This window comes from Scleropages formosus, chromosome 1, assembly GCF_900964775.1.
Source record: "Scleropages formosus chromosome 1, fSclFor1.1, whole genome shotgun sequence".
Lineage (NCBI taxonomy): Eukaryota > Metazoa > Chordata > Actinopteri > Osteoglossiformes > Osteoglossidae > Scleropages > Scleropages formosus.
In genome coordinates this window covers 26,469,829-26,497,068 of record NC_041806.1, presented here as the reverse complement: position 1 = coordinate 26,497,068, position 27,240 = coordinate 26,469,829, and the positions used below count along the sequence as shown (strand labels likewise).

The 27,240-nt window shown below is 42.7% G+C and overlaps 1 protein-coding gene across 1 annotated transcript; it reads right to left on the bottom strand.

Annotated features, from left to right (window-relative positions):
- Positions 1 to 68: 68 nt before the first annotated feature.
- LOC108922319 (zinc finger protein Helios-like) lies at positions 69 to 27,240 on the bottom strand. Its single transcript, XM_018732388.2, has 8 exons — positions 26,740 to 27,240; positions 22,962 to 23,010; positions 17,569 to 17,670; positions 13,236 to 13,403; positions 11,679 to 11,846; positions 6,558 to 6,692; positions 6,111 to 6,248; positions 69 to 2,686 (listed from the first exon to the last, which is right to left on the bottom strand). Exons 2-8 carry the CDS (start codon positions 22,993 to 22,995, stop codon positions 1,944 to 1,946), a joined length of 1,488 nt encoding a protein of 495 aa, XP_018587904.1. The 5' UTR covers positions 22,996 to 23,010; positions 26,740 to 27,240; the 3' UTR covers positions 69 to 1,943.

The window sequence follows — 27,240 nt, the reverse complement described above, 5'->3', positions numbered from 1 at the left end:
AAAAAAAAAAAAAAAAAAAATTATCAACGTTGAAAATGTTGAAATAATACATTGAAGTGTGCTCTCAATAAACATGTTTAATGTCCATCAAATTATATATTTGCTCATTTTACAAGGGTTTCATGTTTACATTCATAGACGATGCAGAGATATGATTTTGTAAAATTCTGAAAAAGTCAGTTTCATCCAGCTGTATCCTTTATTTCCACGAAACAGAAGGAAAAGTACACGTTTTTGAAAAGTATTTGTCTCTTCAGAAGAGACACAGGAAAAGACGTACCTGCATGTAGAACCGACAATTTTGAGCAGTTTCACAATCCTGTATATTGTAAAATATTTCACCCTGTGAGTAAAACTGTAAACCAAGTCTTGCCTACAGTCTCCTTGTGCCCTGCTGTGTATAGAATCAGTGCTTAGCATAAAGTGCATAAAGTACATGCAGCTCTAGAAAAAGTTCCCTTGAGCAGTTGGGAAGTACCACACTTTTGCCTCTGATGAACAGAACAGAACCGGGAAAGGATTGTATCTTGAGAGTAAAAATACAATTAGACTTATATAATGAGCCATTTACAACCATTATATCATATCAAAAACATAAAAAAAACATCAAGAATTCCTAGACGAAGCACAAGACCTTGCATAGTATTTATAAGATTGTGATTGAACTCAAGGAAAAGTATTTCTATAATAAGTAAGGCTTTCTCATTTGATACCATACCGTGATAAACTGTAAGTAACCATTGCTAAGAAATGTTGCTATAGAGTGTACAGTTTAAACGATAACAATAACAACAATGAATTTCAGACTATGTGAACCAGTCTGTTTCTTTGATTTCACAGCAAAAGCCATTTCCTTTGTAAGTGGAGGTGGCGAGACAGAAGCCCGGTGACCAGACTCAGCCACAGTGTCCCCAGCAGAAGACACACACACACACACACACACACACACACACACACACACACACACACACACACACACACACACACAGAGAGAGACACACCTGAAGGTGACACCGGTAGCCACACTGGAGCAAAGGCTGGGTTACGGCACCACTCTTGGAATGAGTCTATTCTCACTATCTTCAGGCCTGGGCACGGTCACGCTTTCATGTGGTGACGGAACCAGGCTGACTCACATTCTAACTACAGTTGGGCTCACGCTGAAGCAGGAAGGGAAGAGATGCTCGTGTGAAGCCTTGTCACATGCGTTCGGAAAACTAAGCAAATGCACTGTCTGTGTTTGTACAAAAATGGTACTATCTATGATATCACTTCATACTCACGGTCTGCTCTTAGTCAGCTTTAAAGACAAAAACACAAACAAATCTGTGGTGGAAGAAAGGATTATAAAATGTACGATCAGCTGAGGAACTGATATTTGGAAAGAAAGGGGGAAAAAAAAAACAAGCAATAATTATGCGCTACTTATGATGCTGTGTCCTTACAAGAGGTGTAGCCATGGAACGGCTCAATGTGTCACATCACCCTTTGAGTATGAACTCATGGTAGATTCTAAACCCATTATAGGCATAATGAGACAAAGATCTGCATTTTCATAGCTGCTCAATGAATTAAGCGTTCAAAATCTTAAAAGTCTACTTTTCAAGGGTAGCAAGTGCACAAATGAATATAACCACAAGTTCATACAGTTTTATTTAAAGTTCAAAATTTAGCATCTTTGCAAACCCAAACCTTCATATTTGTTTTCAGAATTAATCATTGTAGAGGGTTTGCGCCACCAATGAGTTGAATCTGCACGTCTCTACATGAAGCGGTATGATTGGCGGTATGACTGAACGAAAGAAGCCATCAAATCACTGCCTGGACTCAAGGAAGTTGTGCAGACTCACAAAAAACCTAATGAGTCTTGATTGCCCTTTTGCATAAACTGTCACTGGGTGCAGAAGAGACGGAAGCTGAAACATCCTCCAAGGACACGAGCCCTAGTGAAAAGTGTGTTCCCCACGGACAATGTGGGAAGTGAACTCATAGCGGTCCCGGCTGCGACGGCCACAAATGTTGCACTCCCAAGGGTTCCGGTAGCCATGGCAGCCCATGTGGATGGTGTACATGACATGGTCCAGAAAGAGCACCCGGCAATAATCGCACTTGAAGGCCCTCAGCTCCTGGCCATCTTTGCTGAACACGCGGTACAGGTTCCCGCTGGTGCTGCGCTCAAAGGGAATCTCTGTGCCAGCCAATGCCTCCTGTCCCGTCTCCTTGAAACTTCTGGGGCTTGACTTGAAGTACGGGGCATGGTTCAACGAATTGACTGGATGATTCTGCGGGCTATTGTGTTCAGAGCCTGTTGACTCTAGACAGCTGCTGCTGGGTGACTCCTCACGGTTGGTCTTTGGCCGAATAAGGGACAACGGGCTGTTGTTGGAGGGCGGAGACTCAAGGGGAGGAGGCAGTGGCGGCAAGATGTTCTGGTTGCTGGGCCGGTCCATGCGGGGCCCCAATTGGTACACCTGGCTATAGAGTGGGTTGACCATAGGCACCATGTCTGGCATGGAGAGAGATGGGTGGTGGACAATGGGTCTCAGTGAATTGGTGCCCAGGTATGACATGGCATTATTAATGGCTTGGTCCATTATGTGGGCCTGCATCAGCTCTGCTTCTTTTTCATATTTCAAACTCTGCTCGTAGCTCATCTCAGGGTAGCTGTAGCGTGCCAGTTTTTCATCTGCACAGAAATAACACATCTGCATTGAATAACTGAGTACTTCAAAAATATTGTTTACATTCAATAAAAAAGAAGAGCAATGAAAAATGTCTTGCAAAATAAAAGCAAGTATTTCATGCCAATAGCTTCTGGATAATCATCATATGAATTACAAACATTTTTTCCATATATGACCACAATAATAACAAATATATAGAGCATTATTGCACATAAACTGCGGTAAGCATTGTACAATTAGTATCATGCATGCATGGATGTTTCATCTAATGCAAACATCTACACCCAGCTTCACTAATCATATGCTATTTTATTATTATCTATATTGTAGTCAGTTATTTGTCTTTATTGGCTTTTGATGCTGGAAAGCCCCATTTCAGCAAGATAGCCATGTCTATCCTCTGCTAAGCGTGCTGCGGTGAGCCATTTTTTTGCTTTCGATAACATCAACGGCATTGCTACAGTTGTGCCAAACCACAAAGTGAAAAACACAGATTTGCTTTTTCCTCACCCTTACAGCCCACCCCAGTGCTATTTCTAACATTTTCTTCGGAAAACACTAATCATCAAGAAACAAGAAGGGATATACAGCACGCTGGAATTGTGCAATACATAAATACTCTTTATTTGCAGCCTATCAATTTACTAGTTATTTGCATAAATTGTATCAGTGAAAATGTTATTTCTCATTTTAAGAACAAATTAAAACCTAAGAAATGATGGGAGAGCCAAATTAATAAGCCAAATTTTTATTTTTTGTCCTGAAAAATAAAACTATTTCGGTAAGCTTGCGTGTGCTTTCCCATGTTTTCTTAAGTTTACACAAACCAGGGGGGTCTGAGTTCCAAGCCCTTTATTCAATTATACGAAGTTTTGCATCTTCTGCTTTTCTCAAAAAACAGGTTGAAAAATTTAAGGCAAGGAACTACTGTTTCCCACATGCAGAAAAAGTTTTTGTTTCAAAAATCTGTCAGTCTGATTGCCCATGCTTTCCGTTTCTCGTAACAGTTAGCTACTGAGAAACCTCAAGTTAAGAATATTCAAAGCTCTTATAGCTTCTTTATCTGGTACATCGAATGTTATTCTCATTTATGCTTTGCCAAGATGAATAACCAGCATTACCATTACTATAGATGCCTGACACCAAAAACAGGTTGAGCATTTCAGAACTGAGGCATTACTATTTAAGAACCTGTACAGGAACTGGTTCATAAAGCGATGCTACTATTTTAAAATCCAAACTTACACACTGAAAACATAAAGGTTTTATCTTAATTTGGCCAAAAGTTCTTTCTGAAGAACAGTTTGCAGTTATAACTCTGGAGCAATAAAGTTATCTGAGGAGTGGAACAATATCTAAGTCTACTGATGTCTCATTGAGCGCTGCTGATCCATTACTCAAGAAGTGCAAGGTGTATAAAATAACATAGACACTGTATGGAAACGGTTATCTCTCAAAACAAGACCTGTGAGGAAAGCGTTTGGGAGTCCAACAATAACTCTGAAAGAGTTACACAATTTAGTAGGAGGGAGTGGCATAAAAATCCATCACGCAGCTATATTGAGAGCTTTGTGTAACTCTGGTTTCTATGGGAATGGCAGGAATGAAACCCATACTCAGCAAGAACCCTCTCAGAGGCCACCTGGAATTTGGAAAAGGTTTAGCTTTTTGATCATCTCACAAAGGTCACTGCACTGCCTACTCCCAAAAAACACCATCCCTACATTGGAGTCTGGTGGTGGCAGCACGATGCTTCGGGGTTGCTTCTTGTCAGCTAGGACTGGTAATTTTTTCAGGACTGAAATTATTAATTTTGTATAGCACGAAGCACAGGGATCGTGTTTCAGTCTGCAAAAAACTGATCTTGGTAACACACGTATCCATCAGCAAAACAATAATTCCAACTCCAAGCCAGGAAATGTGTGAGTGGCTCATAAAAAGTGAATATGAAAGGTGCAGTGAAAGTTCTAATGTCAAGCCCACTGATAATCTGTGACATGCAATGTAAACAGCAGTGTATACATGTTGTCTAAGAAACTTGCATGACCTGGACCAAATCTGTGAAAGAGGAAAATTATTCTTATGTATCCTAGCAAAATTCTTAAATTTATGCAAGGCACATATTTGAGTTTTAGTTTTGGTTTAAAATACTGTGGAGAAATAATTCTGCAGTACAATGTTTTCTGTTTGAGGATAAAAATACAAACTGGGCAAAGTTGAGGCTATATCATTTATAATCCCATGACATTTGAATACATTTGCTGGCTATGAAGACTTTTGCCACACCCTAAATAATAGAAATTATCAGATATTTCAACAACAAATTTCTCAGTAGCTGTTCTGGAGTAAGTCATGAAAGGATTCAATATTCTGTGCAAAAAAAAATATGTATATAATATATATACTGTACAAGGGGTGCGGTGGCGCAGTGGGTTGGACCACAGTTCTGCTCTCCGGTGGGTCTGGGGTTCGAGTCCCGCTTGGGGGTGCCTTGCGACGGACTGGCGTCCCGTCCTGGGTGTGTCCCCTCCCCCTCCGGCCTTACGCCCTGTGTTACCGGGTAGGCTCCGGTTCCCCGTGACCCCGTATGGGACAAGCGGTTCTGAAAATGTGTGTGTGTGTGTGTATATATACTGTATATATACTGTGTATATATATAGTATATTCACTGCTGATTATGCTTCCACTTCAAGTACTTCAGTGAAGTTAATTCCAAAAAGTTAAGCATTTACTTTTTCACCTTATATATTTGCAACACATTAATTGCATATCAAACATGTTCAGCATATTTCAATTGATGGCAGATGGCCACTATGATGTAATGGTGTAGAACCCAAAGTCAAAAATGATGAAAACAAACAGCAGACAATGATAAACTCTGGTAGCAAACTTCTGTGGGTAACAAGTGTTTATCTAGTGAAATATCAACCCTGAAGTAATACGCAATACACTGTACTAATTGTAAAACTGCATCGGTCATACAATGTGTTACGAGCATACACTTGTAACTCAAAACTTGCCAGTTGAAGCACTTGTAGGAGCACTGATGCATGTTTCAGGAAAGTCAGTAAGTCACTTTGGATTAGAAGAGTTGGTCAAGCAACACATACATCAAACACACACCATGCATATATAAATATATATGTATATATACACTGTATATTTAGGACGTAAGGAGCCTTGCTTTACATATTTTGTGTTAGTTCATTCACAGCAAGCCTAAAATAGTCTGTACTTGTGGCCATCTCCACATTTTGGTCTTTTACAGACATGCAACTCTAACCTAAAGCACCTGCACATTCTAAATATAAAAGAATGGTGTTCAGACAACGAAAAAAAACAACGTTCCCATCATGCAAAGAGAGTACAGTATAACACAGCTAGGTGCTCAAATCCAGCATGTGACCCAGGGTCTATGAGACTCACCCACAAACTTTTGGGGAACTGTACTCTTCCTCTTGCCCACATTGGCCTGCAGCCTCTCAATCACCGGTGGCCGGTCAAACGGCACCAGAGAAACCGCTTCCATCATGGCCACCTGCTCCTTTCGGGACTCCGCTGCGTCTACGGTAACGTGACAACACTGTTGTTATGGGCTGTGCACTGCTTTGAGCATCACCATAGGCATTAGAGGCCATGGAGCAAGATTTTGTAGACTTATAGTTTAATTTATACTGAAACATATACACAAACATATAGGAAATAAATAGAAATTGATTCTGTCCATCCAGCTTACAATTAAATGTACCAATGATTTAATGCAGTTTTCATACGCAATTCTTCTGGGGGGAAAAAAATAACAAAGAAACTCAAATCAACTTTTTATTTTATGTTTGCCTTGATGTGCCTCAAAGCTCCTGCTGGAACAGATACCTTGATAGGACTCGGTGCTCAAGGTATTGCTGTTGACACTTTGCAGGTAGTTATGACAGCGCTCCTTGTGCTCTTCCAGTGACGTCCGCTGCTTGTAGCTCCTCCCGCAGAAGCTGCACTTGTAGGGTTTTCCCACTAAGGAAGTAAAACAAAAACAAACCCAACAAAAACCCATCAACCAACCAACAATCAAAACATGTTGGCAAGTAAAACTCTGTTTCGTTCAATATTGTTCTGCTTGGCTGTTTTTTGTCAACAAAAACTTTGATTTGTGACCAGGTACATAATTACATCACATTAAATATTCAGATTCACTGCTGTTCATGTCCAAGCTTGTAATGTAAGTGTAACCTGAGAACTGCTCACCCACTACACTAGATGTTGCTTCATTGATATCAGTCAACTTTTCACCACAGTAATTATCAGTTGTAGAGATAATAAAAAAGAGGAAGAATTGAAGTTGACATATAGATTTTGGTCACGTGGAAATAGCCCAAGTGTGTACCATAATGCACAAAGCTACACACACACACACACACACACAGAGGACCAACACAGAGCCGTGTTGTGTGTATATGTGTGTAATTTGCTCTCACTCACACGTTACAGATACTGAAATGAAACAGCTCTTCATGGAACAATTCAGAGGGGATGGGAAATGAGAAATTAATCCAGAAATTGAGGGCAGGAGATAGAATTCCATCCTAAGGAGTCAAATTCCACAAAGTGTGCTGTCTTTATAACACATGCTATTGTAGCATCCCCCCATGGAGCTACTAGAGGCTGGTTCGGGAGTCAGGGTAAAAGGAACGTGCTCTTTATTAGGCGCGTACATGTCTTTCGCTAGCGGTCTTCACAAAGACGCTTCAGAGAGTACAAGTCGTACGAAACACTGGAGAACCCCCTGGGTCACCCCCAGCCCTCCTGCTGAGCCCCATGGTAAGGGGATACCCCCGAAACTCCCCAGAATCCCACTCTGGAACACTGAACAGAAATAAAACGACAACCAATCAACACAAGACACACACAACTATGTACACACACGAAAACTAATATCAACTATTTACACGATGCTGGTTCAACTCCCCTCAGCGCCGTTACACTATTAATGTATTACTTAGCAGAACCACAGAAAACAGTTGCCGTTATAAGAATTCAGGAATGTTTTCAGCTTCACAGTTTTTGAGATGACCGTCTCCCCATAATTCTGCCTCATTTGCTATACTCTTCAACTGTTCTTTCTCTAAATAACCCCGCTCTTTTGTATCTAGGCAGCTGTGCGTGTGTGTTTCTGGCTACCCTGCGATGGACTGACATCCCATCCAGGGTGTACTTGGACTATCCTCAGAACGCCTGCTTCCACAATAGGCCCTGGACCACCATGATGCTGACTTTGATAGTGACTAAACATAATCTTTAGATGCAAAGTAATGATCCACTTTTTGAGTTTATGTATTTGGTGTAAATGTACTCCACTGTGGGATATGCTGAATCAGGTTTTTTTTTTTTTTTGCACCATTTATGTGAAATGCTTAAGTGTTGTCGAGGTAATATTTCCAGCTGTGGACAAACTACCCAAGGTTTCCCTGCCTGATGAACAAATGAACAAAATGCCTGCTCTCTTACCCTGCTCTACGGTAACTTTTCTCTTCAAACCGCATATGGCTGTCGGCTAAACAAAGAAAGCAACATTTATCAAATCAGACACTAATTAAAATTTAGTTAACGAAACTAAATTTTCAATCAAACTAAAACTATCTACTATAGAAAACTATCAAACTAAAATGTTGTTTGATAACTTGTAGGGCAAACATTTTGCAAACATTTTAATGAGAGGATGTTTTTATCGATACCACCGAAGGGCCTGGGTGGAATGCGAGCGGCCACAATTCAGCTTGCAAATATCGTCACTGTGCAGTTAATGCCATATGTGGTCAGCGGCAGCACTTTTTTATGACTGTGCCATTTTTGGACCGTGTTCGCTGAAGCTCGCTTTTGAGATGGCGCCGAAAAGGACATATTCAGCAATGCTCTCCGACTGATCCTGCACAACCTACTCATACCATTGCCCTGTGCGTGGATGGCACAGCTCATGCACTTGCGTTGCGTAGAGGTGTACAATGCATACATACGGACATTCACTAATTATTTGCAAATAAAGAGCTAAAACGAACTGAAGATGGTCGTCGTCTCGGTCTTGCTGACGGTGGTGACGGAGCTACCAGCGAGGGCCTCAGAAGACAGTAATCCATTTTCTTTCTTTCCTTTTTAAATTCACAAACGATGAAGAACACAGGGTCACAGACGGGTCGAGACAGCACGCCGAGGAAGTGTACAAACATATGCACATACGTAAGGCTAGCGGTCAAGGGGCACAAGTTACAACATATTACAGGTATGAACATATAGCACTTCCAGAAGTGCTGATACTGAACGTTCACTGAACTTCTGGAAAGTTCAAGAACTTCATAAGGGAGGTAGGGCATGACACTTCCTTTGACCTTTAGGTCATTGTCTCTCTCAGAAAGGCTAGCTGGAGGAAGGCGGGCTGGTCCCATGTGCTAGGGTCAAGAGAAGAGAAGCAGAGCAGCTCAAACTCTCACTATTACTTCAGAAACACCACAGTTCTGTGTGTGCGTCCTGTTTTACGCTTGCCAATTCTCAGACCTCATGGTATTTCCCTGTTTTAAAATTGTCTTCTCTTTCCAAATCTCTCATCTTTACAGAGTCTTAACAGCATGAATTGGCTGCGAGTTACAACCGAAAGCAAGTCTTTCGAGAGCGAAAGCCTGGATGGAAAACGGCTCTGAAACGTGTGGAGGGTGGCTGGATCGCGAATTCGGTCCTGACAAGAAGCACAGATAGTGAAGCGCGTCTCTTTGGGCAAAGCGGCACACAGTGAGTTACACTCCGTTACCATCAATGGAACAAAGTGAATGTTGGTCTGGTCCAGTGACTGCAGAACACACACCTGCAAACTGTCGGTGGCTGTTAAGAGCCACCCACTACCATGCATGCAGACAGTTTAAAGTCGTGCATCTACACACGCGCACACGCACAAACACACAGACACACACAATCTATCCACACATCTATCCAAGAACACCTCAAAGGCACAAAGAAGGTCAACGTGTGTAACAAGGGAAAAGGTTTCCTCCACCAGCTGTACTTAAAAAAGAAAGTCACACATGCAAATCGAGTGCAAAAGCTCACTCAAGCAGCCTTTGTGTGGTAGAAAACAAGACACCACAATAATAATGCTTTCTGTCAAGTTTGTTCTACGGTATGTCGGCGCAAAACCTTCTCTATTATTAATTCTGGGTGAGGAAAGAATGAAGAACAGCTATATGACAATATTAAGGATTAAATAATTCTAAACAGAAGCTATATTCTTTTATGGTGAGAAAGCTCCCTCCAAGTCGCTGTGCTCTGAATCTTGGTGTTGAGGAGCACCAAGAATCCGGTACTTCACATCTTATTCAGGAGGGACGCTGCGAATGGGTCGTAATGGCCTTTGTAAGAGCAATGCAATGATAGGGGACAGGTAAAGAGTGAGCAGAAGAAGGTTATGAGAGGTACAGTATCTCTGTAAGAAGGTATTTCCTTCTCTTTCTTTCTTTCTTTCTTTTTCTCTCACTCTATCGAATGACGTTGTGCTCAACAAATTCTCAGCGTAGCTAACTAACATCTGCTAAATGAATAAATGTAACTGTTATTAAGGTTTGTGCCAAAGTCCCTCTGATAACAGCATGCCAAAGTGACACCCGGCGCTTTGACAGACAGCGATCGTGCATAGTAAGTCATAGTAAGTTACAAAACAGAAGAGTAAAGGAGTAAAATAATGGAACAAGGCGAACAAGCAGCAGATGATCCGATACCTTCTAAACAGACCAGTTTTCGGCTAATCAGTCACATGCTGCTCCGAGCTGAAGGGCGCTTGTCAATCTTTTTTCTTGAAATTTCATATAACCGTGTTTTACCATCACGCTTGCGTTGTGCATTAGTGAATTTCACGTCATTGCGGGGTAAACGAAGGAATGGAGGAGCTCACAGTGAGCACCAGCATCCCGGCTTAGTTCACCAATAGCCTTTTCTGCCTACACCTGTTGTAAGTAGCTGTGCCATGGCACTCAGAACATCGAGGTTTGTGCACGAGTTACCGCAGCTCACCAGGGAGAGGTCAGCTCAAGACCAGAAAACCTTGCTGTCATTTCCCACCCCGGAAATGTGTGTACGGTGCGATGCAGACATTTACATGTATTCATGCAGCAGACACTTTTTCTCCAGATCGATGTATAACAAAAGTTTGTTTCACCTACAGACAGAGAGATACAGACACGTGGTTCTTCCACCACATTCACTTTGTCCAAAAGTGGCAGCACACATTAGACGAGCAGCTGGATATAGAATTGTTGACGAGTGCCGGGCCTCTTCCGTGTCACTTTTAATTTACGATACCGATTTTCTACTTATGACGCAAACATAAGTGCGTGCGTGTACAAATTTACTTTAATGTACATATGTGTGCGTTTAAATATGAGAATATTACATAAAAATGTCAAGACGAACAGGAAGACTGAAAAAAGGTCAGGAGAGAGTCAGGAGAACCATGGCTTGCATGCTTTTGTGGGCTTATCAGTTAGTTTTGCACTTAAAATGTATCTCCACGCATGTAATTCCCGGAAGAGGTCACGCCTGACAAATTGGGTCAAGGAGGCGCCAGCTATACCATCAGGTTTCTCTCCCCAGATGCCGGACGGGCAGAGTGTCAGCGAAAAAGTGCCGATGCAGCGATACGAAAATTAGGTTAAGGAAGTGTCTGTTTGTCACACGTCCTCCTCAACGTAACTTGTGTGTCTCGGTGAGGCTTGGACTGCTATGGCGGAGCACAGACCGAGACGCAGGTGGGAGGCGACAATGGCGCTTCGGAGCGGTGATGGGCTGTGTGCTTTTCGTAAGTCACAAATGAGCATCTTTTGACGGAAAGGCCCGGTTTTGGTTAAGGATAATCCTTGGAGGAAGTGTACAAACCCAAAACCCTTCATAGGAATCGGTCTTGGGATCTTCTTTGGCTGCCCCAGCCCATGAGCTACTGGCTGCTTTTCTTCTCCTTCCACTCACCGGAATGTGTGCGCAGGTGGCCTGTGAGGGCGTCCCGGCGGCGGCAGGCGTAGCTGCAGAAGGGACACTTGAAGGGCTTCTCGCCGGTGTGGAGCTTGATGTGCCTCAGTAGGTTACCCTTCTGCGTGAAGGAAACGCCACACTGGCTGCAATGGAACGGCCTGTCGCCTGTTGGGGGAGATGGAGGACATAGCAACCAGACTTCACTTCCACAGCAGCGTCGCCCTTACTTTGGCACTCCACAAACGTCAGCCGCCGAAATCATTTCTGCAGCTGCATGTGGCTCTGAAGCGCCATAAGGTTGTGTGCAACAATAAAGAACATGTATCTTTGTCTACATTTGCTGTGTGTGTGTGTGTGCGTGCATCTTTGTCAATTTTTTTATGAACTGAGGAATCAGATGTAGCAGAACTGAAAGGATGCACTGAACACCAAAAAGGAAATATACAACGCCGTGGAGGCTGTAACGCGTCACCCGAGGAACGAAAAGAAGAACACAGTGTGCACCACTGAGGGCTAGACTGGCTCAAGATGCTAATCGTCGTCTTTTTTTTTTTTTTTTTTGTTGCAGACTGGAGAGAAGAGGTTTCAGAATCACCCGAAGATGCACTTTACCCCGCTCTATTCATCTGTCCCTGGACCATTTTGCAGGGCCTGTCTTACCACAAAAAAAAAAAAAAGAAAAAAAAAAACAGTTCAGGCATTTCCAACATGAAGTCAGAATGTGTTATCGGCAAAGAGACCCTAAAAACCAAGTGAGACTTTTGTGTCAAGGGACAGAAAAGTGCATAAGCAAATGAAAGAAAGACAAGTTGAAGTGGTTTTTGAAAGTTCCATCAAATCATTCTTGATACACATAGGTGCTAAATGTACCATCGCCAGCTTGCTGACTTGCTCTTTGAACGGAACCCACACATCCAGCTGTGAGACGGCTGACCAGCTCCAACAGCTCAACCTATTCCATCACCCACTATGGCCTCTTCGATGCGCATCCACATGGAAAATACTGCACCTTTGTCACTAGTGGCGGGGTGTTAATTTTGAACTACTGTGCATTCAATTTCACCAGAACCTTGTTGACAAACTACACTTGTAAGTGTCGCATGTCATGGAAAAGGAAACACATGACCTTGACATGTTGATGAAGAAGCCACATTATCAAGGACACTTTTGCCTACGGAACAGGTCATGCAGGATTCCTGGGATATTTTCCTGGACAATTATTTCAAGACTTCATATTCTGCAGAAATAGCAACCCTCCACACCCATAGCTCTGAGATCACCCTCACCAAGCATCTCAGCGTTTTTTCCTGGCTTCTGAAATGGCAGAAGTGTCAACCCACACTCCTGTGGCATAACTAGCAACTATACATGCACAAACCATCAGCTCTAATACAATTAGTATGTAAGCTCTTTAGCAGTGAAATAATACAGCTCTAATATCATCTCTGAATTTCAACAGACAACATAGTTCAGCACTGGTCTGAATTTTGTACATCCTTGTACATGAACTGCATGCTTTTTTTTGGTGTTCCCCATGCAATAGGACCCACTTACCATGAGGTAGTCTAAATGCTATGTCACTTGGACCTTCTGGCCCCGGTTCCCCATTGTGAAGGTTGCTGGGGCTGTCACTCATTCCCTCCTCCTCATTTTGGCCCATCTCTTCTGAATCTTTCCTCTGCCCATTCTCTCCTGTCTCCCGCTCCAGCTTCACCAAATGAGCTGCATGACAATCAAATGGAAATGGTTCAAATGGAGAAGAGCCAGTTACTCATATCTCATAATCACATAGCATTATTTATTTCCACAACTATTAGCAGATTTCCATTATTTGTGACGGGGGGCGTGGTGGCGCAGTGGGTTGGACCGGGTCCTGCTCTCCGGTGGGTCTGGGGCTCGGGTCCCGCTTGGGGTGCCTTGCGACGGACTGGCGTCCCATTCTGGGTGTGTCCCCTCCCTCTCCAGCCTTACGCCCTGTGTTGCCGGGTTAGGCTCCGGCTCCCCACGACCCCCGTATGGGACAAGAGGTTTCAGATGGTGTGTGTGTGTGTGTGTGTATATTATTTGTGCCCCAGTGTGATTATCATACATGTATATCGTACACAAAACAGTCATCTTGCTGCTGATACAGTTAAATTTGATCAATGGATTACTGTGGTTTCATTTACTCCTATGATGTCAATCAATACAGCAAAAGCGATTACTTTTTAAAGGGAGATACCTTTGCAACATAACTGTAACCCTGTGTACTGACATGACTGCATTTGTAAGCTCATAAATGACCCTGAATGGAGAGTTTGCTAATAAGTATCCTGCATCACAATGACTGAGTGGCGCAAGTTTACACGATTCACAGCACCTGCCTGTGTGCGTACAGCTTAAAATGTGACAAAAAACAAGTCATACTCAGAAACAGGCTCATCTTGTTCCAGTCTCATCTTGTTCCAGCAACGGAGGAGTGTAAGTGGGTGTTGGCGGAGCAGGTGCCATTCTTGGACCTAAACCCCCACCCCCCAGTGGCTTCCATTTGACTAGCAGTAAGCAGCGGTGTGACCCCTTCAGCAAAAGCCATCCAATTCCCTCAAGACGGTAAATGGATCGCCTTTGACACGTATCTGCGTGTTAGAACTTTCTTCATCCCGACTCATTCACGGCGATGCGCTCCACCCACCCAAACAGGGTTCGAACACAAACAGGAAACTGACTAGAATGGGGCCTCCACAATGCAGCTGCTTACATGTGCTCTCCATGGCAATTCAGCCAGGTCCTCGGCCAGGGAAATTCAGGCCCAACAAAGCATTTAAAAAAAAAAAAAAAAAAAAAGTGGTGTCAAACTGAAAGGCAGCCCGCATTCTTATCTCTCTAACAAGCATCAGTTTCATCAGTCCTTACTGTAAGACATGCAGACACATGCAGAGCAGTTCATCTCAAAACGGAAAACAGGCACACTCCACATCACACCACCTTATACATCGCTCGTGCTGTGACATTTTTAATGGCTCGCAGTTTTCTGGCTGGTAGGAGGAGACAAGTGTTCTTACTTTGCTTTTGTCTCTTGAGCTACGTGGAGATTAACGCAGTGACTCAGTGTGGATCAACGGCACCAAACCCGACCACATCCAGGCGCTCCAACAAGTCCGACGTCGACATATCAACCAGGGATTCAGGACTACAGATCTAAATAAAACTGTCGTTACATTTTTATTCTGTCAGTTCGTTTAGTCAAAGGGTGGAAATGCAAAAGCAATTTTCGAATGAGAAATTTCAGTAATTTCAAATCAGAATCCTTTTCTGCATGAGTAAGAACAAAACCACAAATATTAAAAGGCCATAAGGCAGCAATACATATATTTCTAAAATATTTTCGGTATTGCAGTTATAGTCTACTGCCTCAGCGTAGCTTAACGTTACCATCTGCATTCTTAAAGGTGCCATAAACTGCATGAGAAACAGATGGAAAAATCTGCAGTTTTACATCTGAAGTCATTTGAAGTTAAGTTACACATTTATCTTCACACGTCTGGGTGTCAGCATGCAAGCATCACTCTTCCTTGGGCACCAGCACTATCAAGCTCTTATGGGGATAGACAGTGAGGGACGACGTGATACTATAAACACAAACACTATGCACTCATGTGCTGAAAAATTATTTCAATTAAAACTTTATTTATTTGTATATGTAGTCATTTCTAGGGGGGCGCGGTGGCGCAGTGGGTTGGACCGGGTTCTCTTCTCTGGTGGGTCTGGGGTTCGAGTCCCGCTTGGGGTGCCTTGCAGCAGACTGGCGTCCCGTCCTGGGTGTGTCCCCTCCCCCTCTGGCCTTATGCCCTGCATTGACGGGTTAGGCTCCGGTTCCCCGCAACCCCATATGGGACAAGCGGTTCAGAAAATGTGTGTGTATGTGTGTAGTAATTTCTAACAATTGTTAATGTATATGATAATATGCATTTTTGGTATTTACCTATCTGCAAGCACACACTGCAGACATGTAGTTGTAAAATCAACTTATTTCTATTAAATTATTTTAAAATAAATAGTCGCACTAAATAAGCAGCTCAAGACTTCCCTCCCATGACAAACTCCTTGCGTTTGATGAAATGGAGCCATTAGGGTATTGTGAGCCATTAGGCTGTGGTGTTTAATGTAGATAATTTCATAGATAGATGATTTACATTTAGTTTTATAGCAATGGAAATAATGGTGTAATAATGTGAATGTAAGTGGCAGTTTAATCAGAGCTGGGTCGTCGTCTTCCTTGCTGTGATTAAGTTGTCATATGGATTTTTACGTCTTTCTCTCTCCTTTAACTCTAATGATTACAAATAAGCTTTCTTTCACTTTGATACAAGTGGCTGCCCATGAGTGGAGAAAGTTTAGGTTAGCAGGAGACGGGAGACGTTTATTCAAAACCTGGTCCTGAGGGAGGATCTCGGTCACATGCGTCTCAGTCACACATATGAACACCCACACGGTAAAATGGAAGCAGTAAAATGCAGAAACACACACACACACACTTTCAGTCTGAATGACCTTGACCACAGTTTAAAGTTTGATTTGCTGTAGTGACATGACTGTAAGTCACAATGCATTTTATATCAATTGAAAGTTTCAATACAAACTACAAAACACAGATTTACTTCAAATGGGGGGGAAATGTAATTTAAAACTTAATTTTTCCCAGAATTGCATTATTAACAAATATTACTCCAGTGCATGATTTGGTCACTTTTCATTCCGTCTTGCTATGAAATTACACAAATAAAATGGGCAATCTTGATAAATCTATGTGAATATTCAAAGCTGACCACATTAATTTTGATCTTTGTCACATGCTTCCATCTATTTTAAAACCGGCTTATCGAATCAGGGTTGCAGATGTGAAACATCACTATGAAAAGTGGGAAATTCCAAGTAACGCCCTCACCGTTTGTCCTTCAAAAATAACCTTGAGTTTAGCACAAGTGCTGGACAAACTGAGTAAATGTAAAAAAGTTATTTGCATCTATCATATCATCAGACATACGGTAGAGGAAGACCAAATAGCCCACATCTGTGGCCTATTCCTGTTTTTTCCCCACAATCTGGGTGCCTCACATGAAGTGGGCTTGTGTTCCTATCAAACATCTTCCTATCCTTCACTAACCTGTTGACCTCTTTTTTTTTTAAAAAAAAAAAGAAAAAAAAAGAACATACTTTCTAATTTCCAGGACTTAGACAACTACCCAATTATTCCAGCAAGTCCTACTTGGAAATGGAAAGACAAAAAAAGACCTCCAAAATGCAAACACACATCACAATTCCACCCACAGCCTTGTGGGCACCTGGCTCAGCATACATTGGAAAGTGTCATTTTACTTGTTCAGGTAACAAATCCATGGGTCTTATTTTACCAAATGTGATCAGTTTAACGTAACGAATGTGACATTCTCTGCTAAAGACTTCATAGAACAAGGAATTTCACTGAAATACGCTCAGCCTGATACATTGAAAGCCTATTTATCCATGTTGGTTCATGTTGTCTGCACTGAACAACAACATACTGTGTTAAATGTAATTCTAACTAAGAAGCCCTGGAATGGATTGAGCTGTGCCACTGTATTGCAGCACAATGGGAACGACTGCATAAATACAGACGTCTTACAAGTCACTGCACCTTTACACTCATAAACACAGTTTTTAAAAACACAGCAGTTATCAAGTTATATTTCAGCTCGATTTGCCTGAGACAGTAACTGACATGACTGACTATTTCAATTTGCTGTTTTCAATAAAATAGTTAAAGAGGTGAATCTGAGTGGACATGAGCACAGCCTCTGGAACCCAGGTATGAGAAGTATGCATCTCTGGGACTTACAAGGGGATGGTGTATAAGAAATGAGCCACTTACTGCTTGGAGAGGTACGGAGGTGGGGGTGTTGTCCGTTAGGCACAGACACTGACAAGTCCACGGTCCTCGAATGATCGTTTCCGGGTGAGCAGTCACCATTGCCTACAAAAGAGGAGCCAGAGGGGTTTGAAGAAGAGTCCAGCGCTCTACAGAGCAGAGATAGAAGCTCAAAGACTAAGGTGACCTGTACCTAACGGAAGAAGGGCTACACATTAGATGGAAGGAACCAAGGAGATGCACAAAGAGCCTTGTGAAAGTATGGCAAAGGGAATCGTAATACTGCAGCCATAACAGAGCGATGCAAATAACTTTCCTGTATTACCCCTGGCAGAAGAACTGTAGAGCTTTTTTTCAGTTCTTAGCTGCAATTCTAAAACTCCATAACAAGTGCAATCTACTTCTGCCATAAGACTTGTTCTGATGAAGCTGGGCGGAGACCAAGGGTTGTCAGCTTTTCAATCCATTCAAGAAAAGAGTAAGATGAGTACTCAGCTCATGCCTGACACCAATAATGTAAAAACACTATTGCAGTGAAAACAAAGACCCTCTCTAGAACTATCCATTCTGCCCCCAGCCCTTCACCCTTAGCTTGGACCATGTCTTAAGTGCCAGAATACCATATCCAGAACTTTTGCTACCACAGTAAAATCTTACCATTTTCATATGGTACAAGATCACACTAAAATTGGCATTTTTCTTAAATGCTTCCTACAGCAATTGAACATGGTGTTCCAGCTGTACTTAATTTTTATAATAGGAATATTATTATAAATCCATGCTCTCAGTGTTAGCTACTGTAATTCGTAACTTCTGTTTTATAGTGGGCTGCCAAGGGAAAGACTGTACAACATCAAGAAAAGAGGAAACAAACAACAAGTATAGAAATGGATGAGGGCTGGACAAGATGCACTTGGAAACAAGACTGTTATATTTTTTTGACAGCTGAGAAATGCAGTACTGACCACATACCTATTGTTTGAGAAACATAGAGCGGCTAATTTGTGGAATCCAAGATTTAAGACCCTGTAAAGTGTTTTTTTCCCCTTTGTATTACAAAAACGTTATCAATTACGACAAAAATAGAGTTACCAGTGCATGCAAAGTGTTGACTAGGATTGTTTAAGGAGGAACTGTCACCTTTAATCTTTTTTCATGGCCAGATGTCCACGATACGCACTGTCAGACCACAGCTCCCTTTAAATATCAGACCAGAATATTCTTCACACAAATTTGGGTGCAAGTAATCTCAGAATAACTGATAGGATATGATGTACATTTAGCTAGCCACAGGAACAATTAAGCTAGCACAAAGGTTTAGACTCAATAACATGCTCATACCAGACCTCCCCATGGATGGTGTATGACTGCTCTTCTATGACAGTCCTTCGTGGTTCCCATGAGCCATGTACCATTTTAAATCAGGAAGAACATGAAGCCATATCCACCTACGGCAACTGACTCGAGCCGACAAGCAGTTGCTCCAAGCATGTTGGGACTTTGCAGGTTTCATGGAGATCGAGTTTTTCCTGTCTGGCTCAAAATGTACAAAACAGTCAACAGTCATTGAAAAACAGAGCTGGAGTCTTACTCCCAGTATGTCCACTTACACTTGTTATGATTTGTTCCAGGAGTGGAAAGGTGCAGGACCTCCAGCAATCACCGGCTCTGCAATTCCCAGCTTGATCATTTCCCACACTTCACTACATTTATGGTCGTATATCTTTTCCATTTCTTGTATACCCTTGTAGGCTCCGGCTCGCCGCAACCCCACTCGGGAATAAGTGGTTTTGGACAATGTGTGTGTGTGTGTGTGTGTGTATCCACAGCCAAGAATCCAATCCAAGAGACACGGAGAATGTGGACTTGTGTTCGAGCTCCTGTTTGATTACTTCATTATTAATTTCATCTTAAACCTTATTTCTCTGATTGACCTGATTTGTTTTGATGTCAAAAACCGAGCGAAGCAAAATTAAACATCTCAGTAAATGGCTCCCTATAATTTTATAGCCACAGCAAAACCATTGTAGAATTACCAATATTCTTATTTTTTCTTTCCTATCCTTCACAAGTTGGACGTTTTTGATGGGTGGTCTTATTTTACCTGTGGTTACAAACGGCAATTTATCGTGAGAAGAATCCTCACAGCAGCATGAATTCTCCTATATAACAGCATGTGACAGTTCAGCAGGTGCCGAGCTGCAGGGTTTGAATCCCATGTAGTTTCCTCTCATTTTGACATCGTTCCAGATCAACCGTACCCCGGTGTGGGATTAATAAGCAAGTACTTGCAGAAATTACAAGAATGAGAAACGTTCATACTGAACACCAGGCAAACAAAGCAAACACCAAACATGTAACATGACAGTTAAGGGTTACTGAACACAAATGAATGGTTCACCGCAAACAATTGCTGAAGCATTCACAGAACCCATAGACCGCTGATAGACTCTTTGCATAAAATGTCTCACTAGAATTAAACAAAAGTAAAGGGAAATACTTATAAATACTTATCTCTCTATGTAATCTTGCAAATATCTTCGCCCTTAATTTTTTTTAATTGGCACATGCTGTCTGGGTGATGTGTGTGTGTGGCCGGGGAGGGTGGGGTGTGGGGGTAGAGGGTGACAGGGAAGCAACCGGTCTGCAACTGATTCTCAAGATAATGTTCAAAGAGGAACCAGAGCCTGTTTTTGTCTTTTTTAAATTGGTTCTGAGCGCAGCCTTCAACCTTTCTTCTTATCATGCAAAACAAAACTGTTTTTCTGCTAAACAAAACATCTCCATTCTTTCCCGCTTCATGTGTCAATGCGTGCGTGTGTGTGTGTGTGTGTGTGTGTGTGTGTGTGTGTGTGTAAAAGACACAGAATGACAGAATGACATGCACTGGAGGAACTGCAACCCTCACACGGTGGGAATTTTGAGAAGGTAGCGCTTTTAAAAGAATGACTCCAGTACATGAGCTGCACTTGCACTGATGCGTTGCTGTCCATCGTACTGCGGGGGACAGAGAAACATCAGCAGGGCCTGCGACTGGCAGCAGCACATGTCACTGTCTTCACATATTCTGCACTCGTGACACTGCGGCAGTCAAAGTACAGTACGTGCAAAGCTTGGAAAGACTTCTCTTCTGCCGGCTGAAAAGGAATTTTAAGAAAGCACTGCTCCGTGCCTTGTCCTGTCATCTGGACAGTTTATTTTGAGAGTATTTAGGGGGGGAAACACAGCAAAGTCACATTATAAAAGCCTCCTCTCTCAGCATCAGAAGGGGGAAAGCGGAGTTCCGTATGTGGGGGACGGCAGAGAAAAAGCATCAAACGAAAGGGACAAAACTTTGCACTGGAGATGCGCTGCATGACTCCTTCGTTCGGCTTCAGAGAGTAATAAAGGATTCTCTTATGCGCCTTATGCATCGTATACCTCTTCCAAGTAATACATAAACAAACAAATAAATAAATTTCCCTCATGAAAGACTGTAAAAGTCAAGCAGCGTACGTTAAAAAAAAAGGCTTCGTCTCGAACGGTGTGTGTGTGATGCGCATACGTTGTGTGGGTGTTTGTATCCAAACAGTGTTGCACTGAGTGAGGTGTCAGCAGAGCGTCCTGTAACACACCAACTGCGTAGTGACTCTACCTTTATTAAGACTGCCAATACATTTTTCAGAACCCCAGCTACATACCGTATCGCTCCGAACACATTTATGTCGGTGGGCACTAAAGTGGAGTGATGGCTCCTAAGAACTGTGGCCAAGGGCGGGAGAGCGACTCAAAGCAAGAGGAGTCCGAGGGTTTAGTGCTACTACCTGTGGATGTGAAAGTCGATGGGTCACATCCCACCTGCCGCTGTAGTGCCCTTCAGCAAGGTACTTACCCTAAAGAGATCGAGTGCAAGGAGCCCGGCTATATACATGGGTAAATCATTGCGGTCAAACGCTTTAAGATGCTTTGTTAAAAAAAAAAAAAAAAAATGGTTAAATTAATAAATGCACAACTGTGTGTCCATAAATTATACTTATTGCCTTTGCATTACTCAGCCATTCAGCAGAGTTCAAGCGCAGAGTTTTTGTTTAACTGACAGTCCATCCTTTGTGTTATTGGCCCTTCATACATGGGATAAATGTGCCTGACCCCCCCCCCCCCCACACACACACACAGAGTCACAAAAACATGTCATTCTGAGCAATATAATTGCTTGGCACCTTAATACCAAGTTGGTCATTGATGGGCAGTTGTTTGACACATGCACTTTTTAAAGGAAAATGAAAGATAGAACAGAGTAAGTGAGCAAATGTGCGTGTGTGTGTGTGTGTGTGTGTGTGTGTGTGTGTGTGTGTGTGTGTGTGTGTGTGTGTGAGAGAGAGAGAGAGAGAGAGTGTGAAAGAGACAATTTGTTTCCCGCATTCTTGCTGGAAGTGGCAATGGCAGGATGTGGCAGAATTAAATTGAGAACGATGCAAAACATGCAAAAAAAAAAAAAAAAAAAGTGCTGTTTGGGAAAATCCCATCCATCAATTTACTTTATTCATGTACCACGGTGGCAAAGAAGAATTTTATAGGGAAAAAGGTGCTACTTGAAATTCCAAGGAGCCACACCCCTTAACAAGGAAGCGAAGCTAAACTGCCTCAGTAAAACTTTCCAAAGGGAGGAAAGAACAGGTCGCAAACCTGAGTGGCACTGGATGAAAACAAGTAGAGTAATATCAGCGACAGGTACTATGCATACGTCACAACGTTACTTTACTCGAACCCACGTACCATCAAGATCGCCGTGCTCCTGTCTCTTCCCCCTACTCATGTACACATACTGGTGTACTTATGGAGCAATATTCAGAAGCGTACGCTTGCATTAAGTAACGGTAAAACAGGGTAAACGACGGTCGAACAGAACGCCGATGAATTACTTTGTATCCTCAGATCCGTGGAACTCTTTCCAGAGTGTCTATGAAAAGAGTAAATATAAACATCTACAGTATGTTGGCTAATTAACATCTTCCTTGCGCCAGTATTTTACGCTTCCTCTTGTAACAGGTTGTGCGACAACGTCCGTCAGCAGTCATCACATAACAGCATTAAAATAAAAAAAACCATAATGTATCTCCCCAATGCCATTGTGAGCCACCGTGATCCCCTTAAACATCCCAGTTTCGGGAGAAAGCGCATTGCTCCTAAGTGCCATGCAGCAACGTCCGAGTTACTTACAAATAGAAATTACGACCAAAAAGGCGGGAAAAAAGGCAGGGTACTTTCAGATGTCTATCTTATCTTGGTATGTAGGTCATTTCAAACAAATGAGCGTAGCAGATAGAAGAGGCACATTAGATGTGGTGATATTTCGAATTACGCAGCAACAGCAGCCTTGCCTTCAACAGCAAGTATCTCATTGAGAGGCAACTTACGAGTCAGATAGTCATCTGTAGCCTCTGTTTCCATAGTCCGGGGTCACGGCTGTGGGAATCAGAAGAAGACATCTTGTTAGCACAGGCGCGTCTGAGTCGTCCGTCACACGTGTTCTTCACTGCCACCCCCCACCCCCCACCCCCTGCCCCACTTCCTTCTGCAGTGGCCCAATAAGCTGAACGTACACATCATAGACGCTGGCATCACCGGTACGATAATACGGCCTTGATCTGAACAGGGAAAAACTTTCTCGTCTTGTGACCCGTTACCAGCAGCAGCCGTACCTCACGGCGCCTGCCAGCGTGCTGGGTGTGAGCTCTGCTTTCGATCTGACTACACGGCCTGACTAAGTGTATAAAATACGCGTTACATGTGTGCACTTGGCTGATACTGCTCTCCCAAGCAGTTTTGCATTATTTACCTGTTTAGACAGCTGGGGTCATTTTACAAGAGTAATTTCAGGGTAAGCACCTTGCTCGAGGGTGCCACAGCTGAAGGCGATATTTAAACCTGCAACCTTCTGGGTCCAAAGTCTGCAGCTCTCCGCATGACGCTACGAGTCGCCCCTATACACAGAACACGCTTGTCTTCATTTTATGGTGTCAAATTGCAGAGATCATTTTAGTACGAGACAAATAGCTTTGTGCATTACAATACAGTATGATAACCTTTCTAATGTGCCAGAAAGTTAATTTGTTTATTCCACAATGTTACAGCATGAAATTATGCTTTGAAAAGAAAAAAAAAAAAAAAAAATCTGCGTTTGTGTTTTAATGCTGCTGCAAAAAACTACAATGTTAAGGTCACTTCTGGACACCATGTAAGTTTGAGCGACATTTACAGTGTGATCACGCGGCACATCTGTGCGTCGAAAAAGCACTTGACAGCATTTCAAACTAACAGGAAAGCCACTCGCCGATTCCTAGCAACAAAAATTAAGGTCGGTATCGACACTGCTAACGTGCCGTTCTCCTAAATTTTCTTACAAAGACGTTCACTTATCAGAGGCCAATCCTCTGCAGAGCGATGCAATGTTTCTGTTAATAAAGTACATTTACCTCGGGGAGAAACTAAAGGAAAACGTTTCCTCTCTGTTAACGTTTCATTATTATTTGCAAAGTAGTGTACAATTTAAAGTAGTGCAATGTTTTCGAAATGTACCATCACTGCATTATTGCCAACACTGATGCCTTATGGTTGCCTTAAAGGTTTTCTCTTTTATAAAACTGAATAATATAATAAATTTACATTTACGTTTATTTACTTAGCAGACACTTTTCTCCAAAGCGACTTTCAACGAACTCTATGTGATGTTACTAGCCCACACACCTTCTTCACCATGGTGACTTACACTGCTGGATACGCTACTTACACTGGGTCACTCATCCATACATATAAGGAACACAGCATTTATAACAAATAACAGATGTCAAACGCTATGGCATCGTAACTCTTTCTGGCTGCTGACTTGTTTCCCACAAGTGAAAAGGACAGTAAAACAGAGAAAAATGCATGGTCTGCATGGCAAGGAACTGTAATGTGTCACATTTTACATAAGAGCTGCAGTGACCACTGCTTGGAGAACCTCGCTGCTACACACAGAAATAAAGTTCAAAACGGCCCCTGTTGCAATGGAAAAAGTACCACGTGGGAACAAAGACAGTTTCATCATTAAAATGTGGCTACTCTGTGCACTGTGCTCTATTTGCTGCATTTGTAAATATCGCTGTGCAGATAGATATAATTTATGATCTATGAACAATTAGAAATAAGGATAGAAATTAATGTGCCATAAACACGACTAAAGACAGTTATGCATTATGCTTTGTGAAGTACTGCTCCTTCCAGTGTTCCGTCAACCCGACTGCACATCGAAAGCAAGAGTAAACTCAAGGTATACATTTTCCAAAGACTCCATCGATGTCATATTTTATTTAAGAAACTGCCACTTCACAGAATACTGACTAATGACCTCATCAAAGCATGAGTTGTGAAAAAATGCTCATGTGCTGTGTAATACTTTTCTTATTACACAAAGACTAAAAAAATAACTATTCTGCATCTATAGAGCTTCTTGTCCTCCCACAGCAGTCCAAAGCGCTGAAATTCAAACTTTGCACAAAAACCAAAAAAAAAAAAAAAAAAAGACCACACCTCTGAAAAGCAGCTGCGGATTATTTTTACACTGCACCTTTTACTGTAAATATATTGTAATCACGTTATGTTTTGACTCTCAATATATATAACATATTACATAGTGTTACACTTGAAATTTAAATTTGAAACAGTACAACCCAATCACTGGCTGAATTACACTTGCTAGGCTACTGAGGTCAGGTCAAATGTTACCCCTGTAATAAATACAATATTTTTGGATATTGCTTAGTGTTGTTTTCAACTAAATTGTTTCAACATGTAATTACACAGAGGTAAATGTCTCCCGTGGTTAAGAAACTGCATAGCTGTTGAGTAGTTTTCTATGAAGGCCTCGTCTAATCACCTCTTAAGCTATGTTACCCAAACCTTTCCAAATACATTAGGAAGCTTGGCATCTCAAAATTTTACTTCTTAGCATCTGCAACCTACTTGATAATTTCAAGCGAGGGAACTAGATGTTTAAATGTCGTGCTGTGAAGCCAGAACAGGTTGGGGTTTAAAACAAAGCCCACATTCACTTGCAGCAAATCAGAACCGTAAAAAAAAAAGAAAAAAAAAAAACACGAGAGCCTCTGAATCACCTTTTACACACGCCAGCAGGAAAACGAGCTCACTGAAGGATTGCACGCATTTATGTAACACTTGTGATATGAGAAATCTGAAAGAAAGCTCTTTTTTTTTCACTTTCTGCAGAGGCCGCAATGTTGTACGGTCACCACAATTCATGTCTCAGGTTGCTGTGGTCCAGCTGCAGGGAGCAGGACATCATCATCTCTCATATGCACACTTTCAGTAACTAATATCATCATCGAACTGCTGTGAACTGACATGACCTCACAGACTCACGTGCCAAATAATTTTTGTGGAATTATACTTGGAAAGGAGTGGCCCAAAAGAAACTTGTCATTCATTATTGAAGGAAACACTGGCCTTTTGGCACACACAAGTAACGGCAATAGAAATGAACGCGTTTTAAATTATGACTCACAATTTTTAACCAGTTATTACGCGCACAGTTACAGTTTCAATCAATGCCGCTCGAAGAGTTTTTTTTTTTTACTTTAACTTTTGCGTTGGTCGTTCAAGTCGAGGAATATTTTTTGAAGGCGAGAACAACAAGTGCAGCGGCAGCATGCCATGACGCGGCGAAGGAAAAGGCACAACGACGAGATCTTGGCTGAGGAAAGAAAGTTTCATTGAGGAGCAGCAGCCGAGTCGCGCGAGCGGCGCGCGGCACGCAGGGGGCGCGCGCAGCCCCGCGGTGACCCGGGGCGCGCTTTCCTCTCCTAACACTGACTCCTCCGTCGTATTTCTACAATTTAACTCGCCTTTGGTCACTGCGAGCGGAGCGCGGCGGCGGCTTGACCGATCGATCCGGATTAATAATAATAATAGCAGGACGAGGTGACGTCGTTGCCGCGTGCGGGATCTTGCCCTGTCCAGCAGGCGCGCGCGCGCGGCTCACTAACACTAGACTAGACTAACGCTACCAGTACAGTAACAGTTACAGCAGTACTAATACGAGTAGTAGTAACAAAGAAGAGCAGTGACAGTAAGTAACAGTAACACTGACAGAGAGTGAGTGAGTGAGTGAGTAAGAGTAACAGAAGTTCAAGTTACCGGTCGGCGAGCGCGTCTCTCCCACTGGCTTCACGTGGCGCGGTGCATCGCAGTGTTTTACGCTGCTGCTGCTGTGTGTTTACCTTGCGTCGCTTCCACAAACAAGAAGAGTGCACAGTTCGGAGGAGCCGCAGAAGAAATGAGGGCACCTCCTCCCCTCCCTCCTCCTCCTCCGTGTCATAAACAAACAAACAATCGGCGCGCGTCACCGCACTAGTTTTGTCGGTTATTCCGTGCTGCGGGGTCGGTCGGTGCCCGGAGGAGTCGAGAGGAGCGCAGCGGAGTGGGTTGGAATGGTGTGGATTGGAATTGAGTGGATTGGAATGGAGCGGAGCGGAGTGCGCTGCCCTGCCCTGCCCTGCCCTGCTCTCCTCTCCTCTCCTCTCCTCTCGCCGACGGATGTGCAGAAAGTGGAGTCGCTCGACGGTCGGATCACTTTCAGTGCAGAAGCAACAGGAAACGAGCGAATCCGAACGAAAATTGAAAGGAGTCAAAACAGGC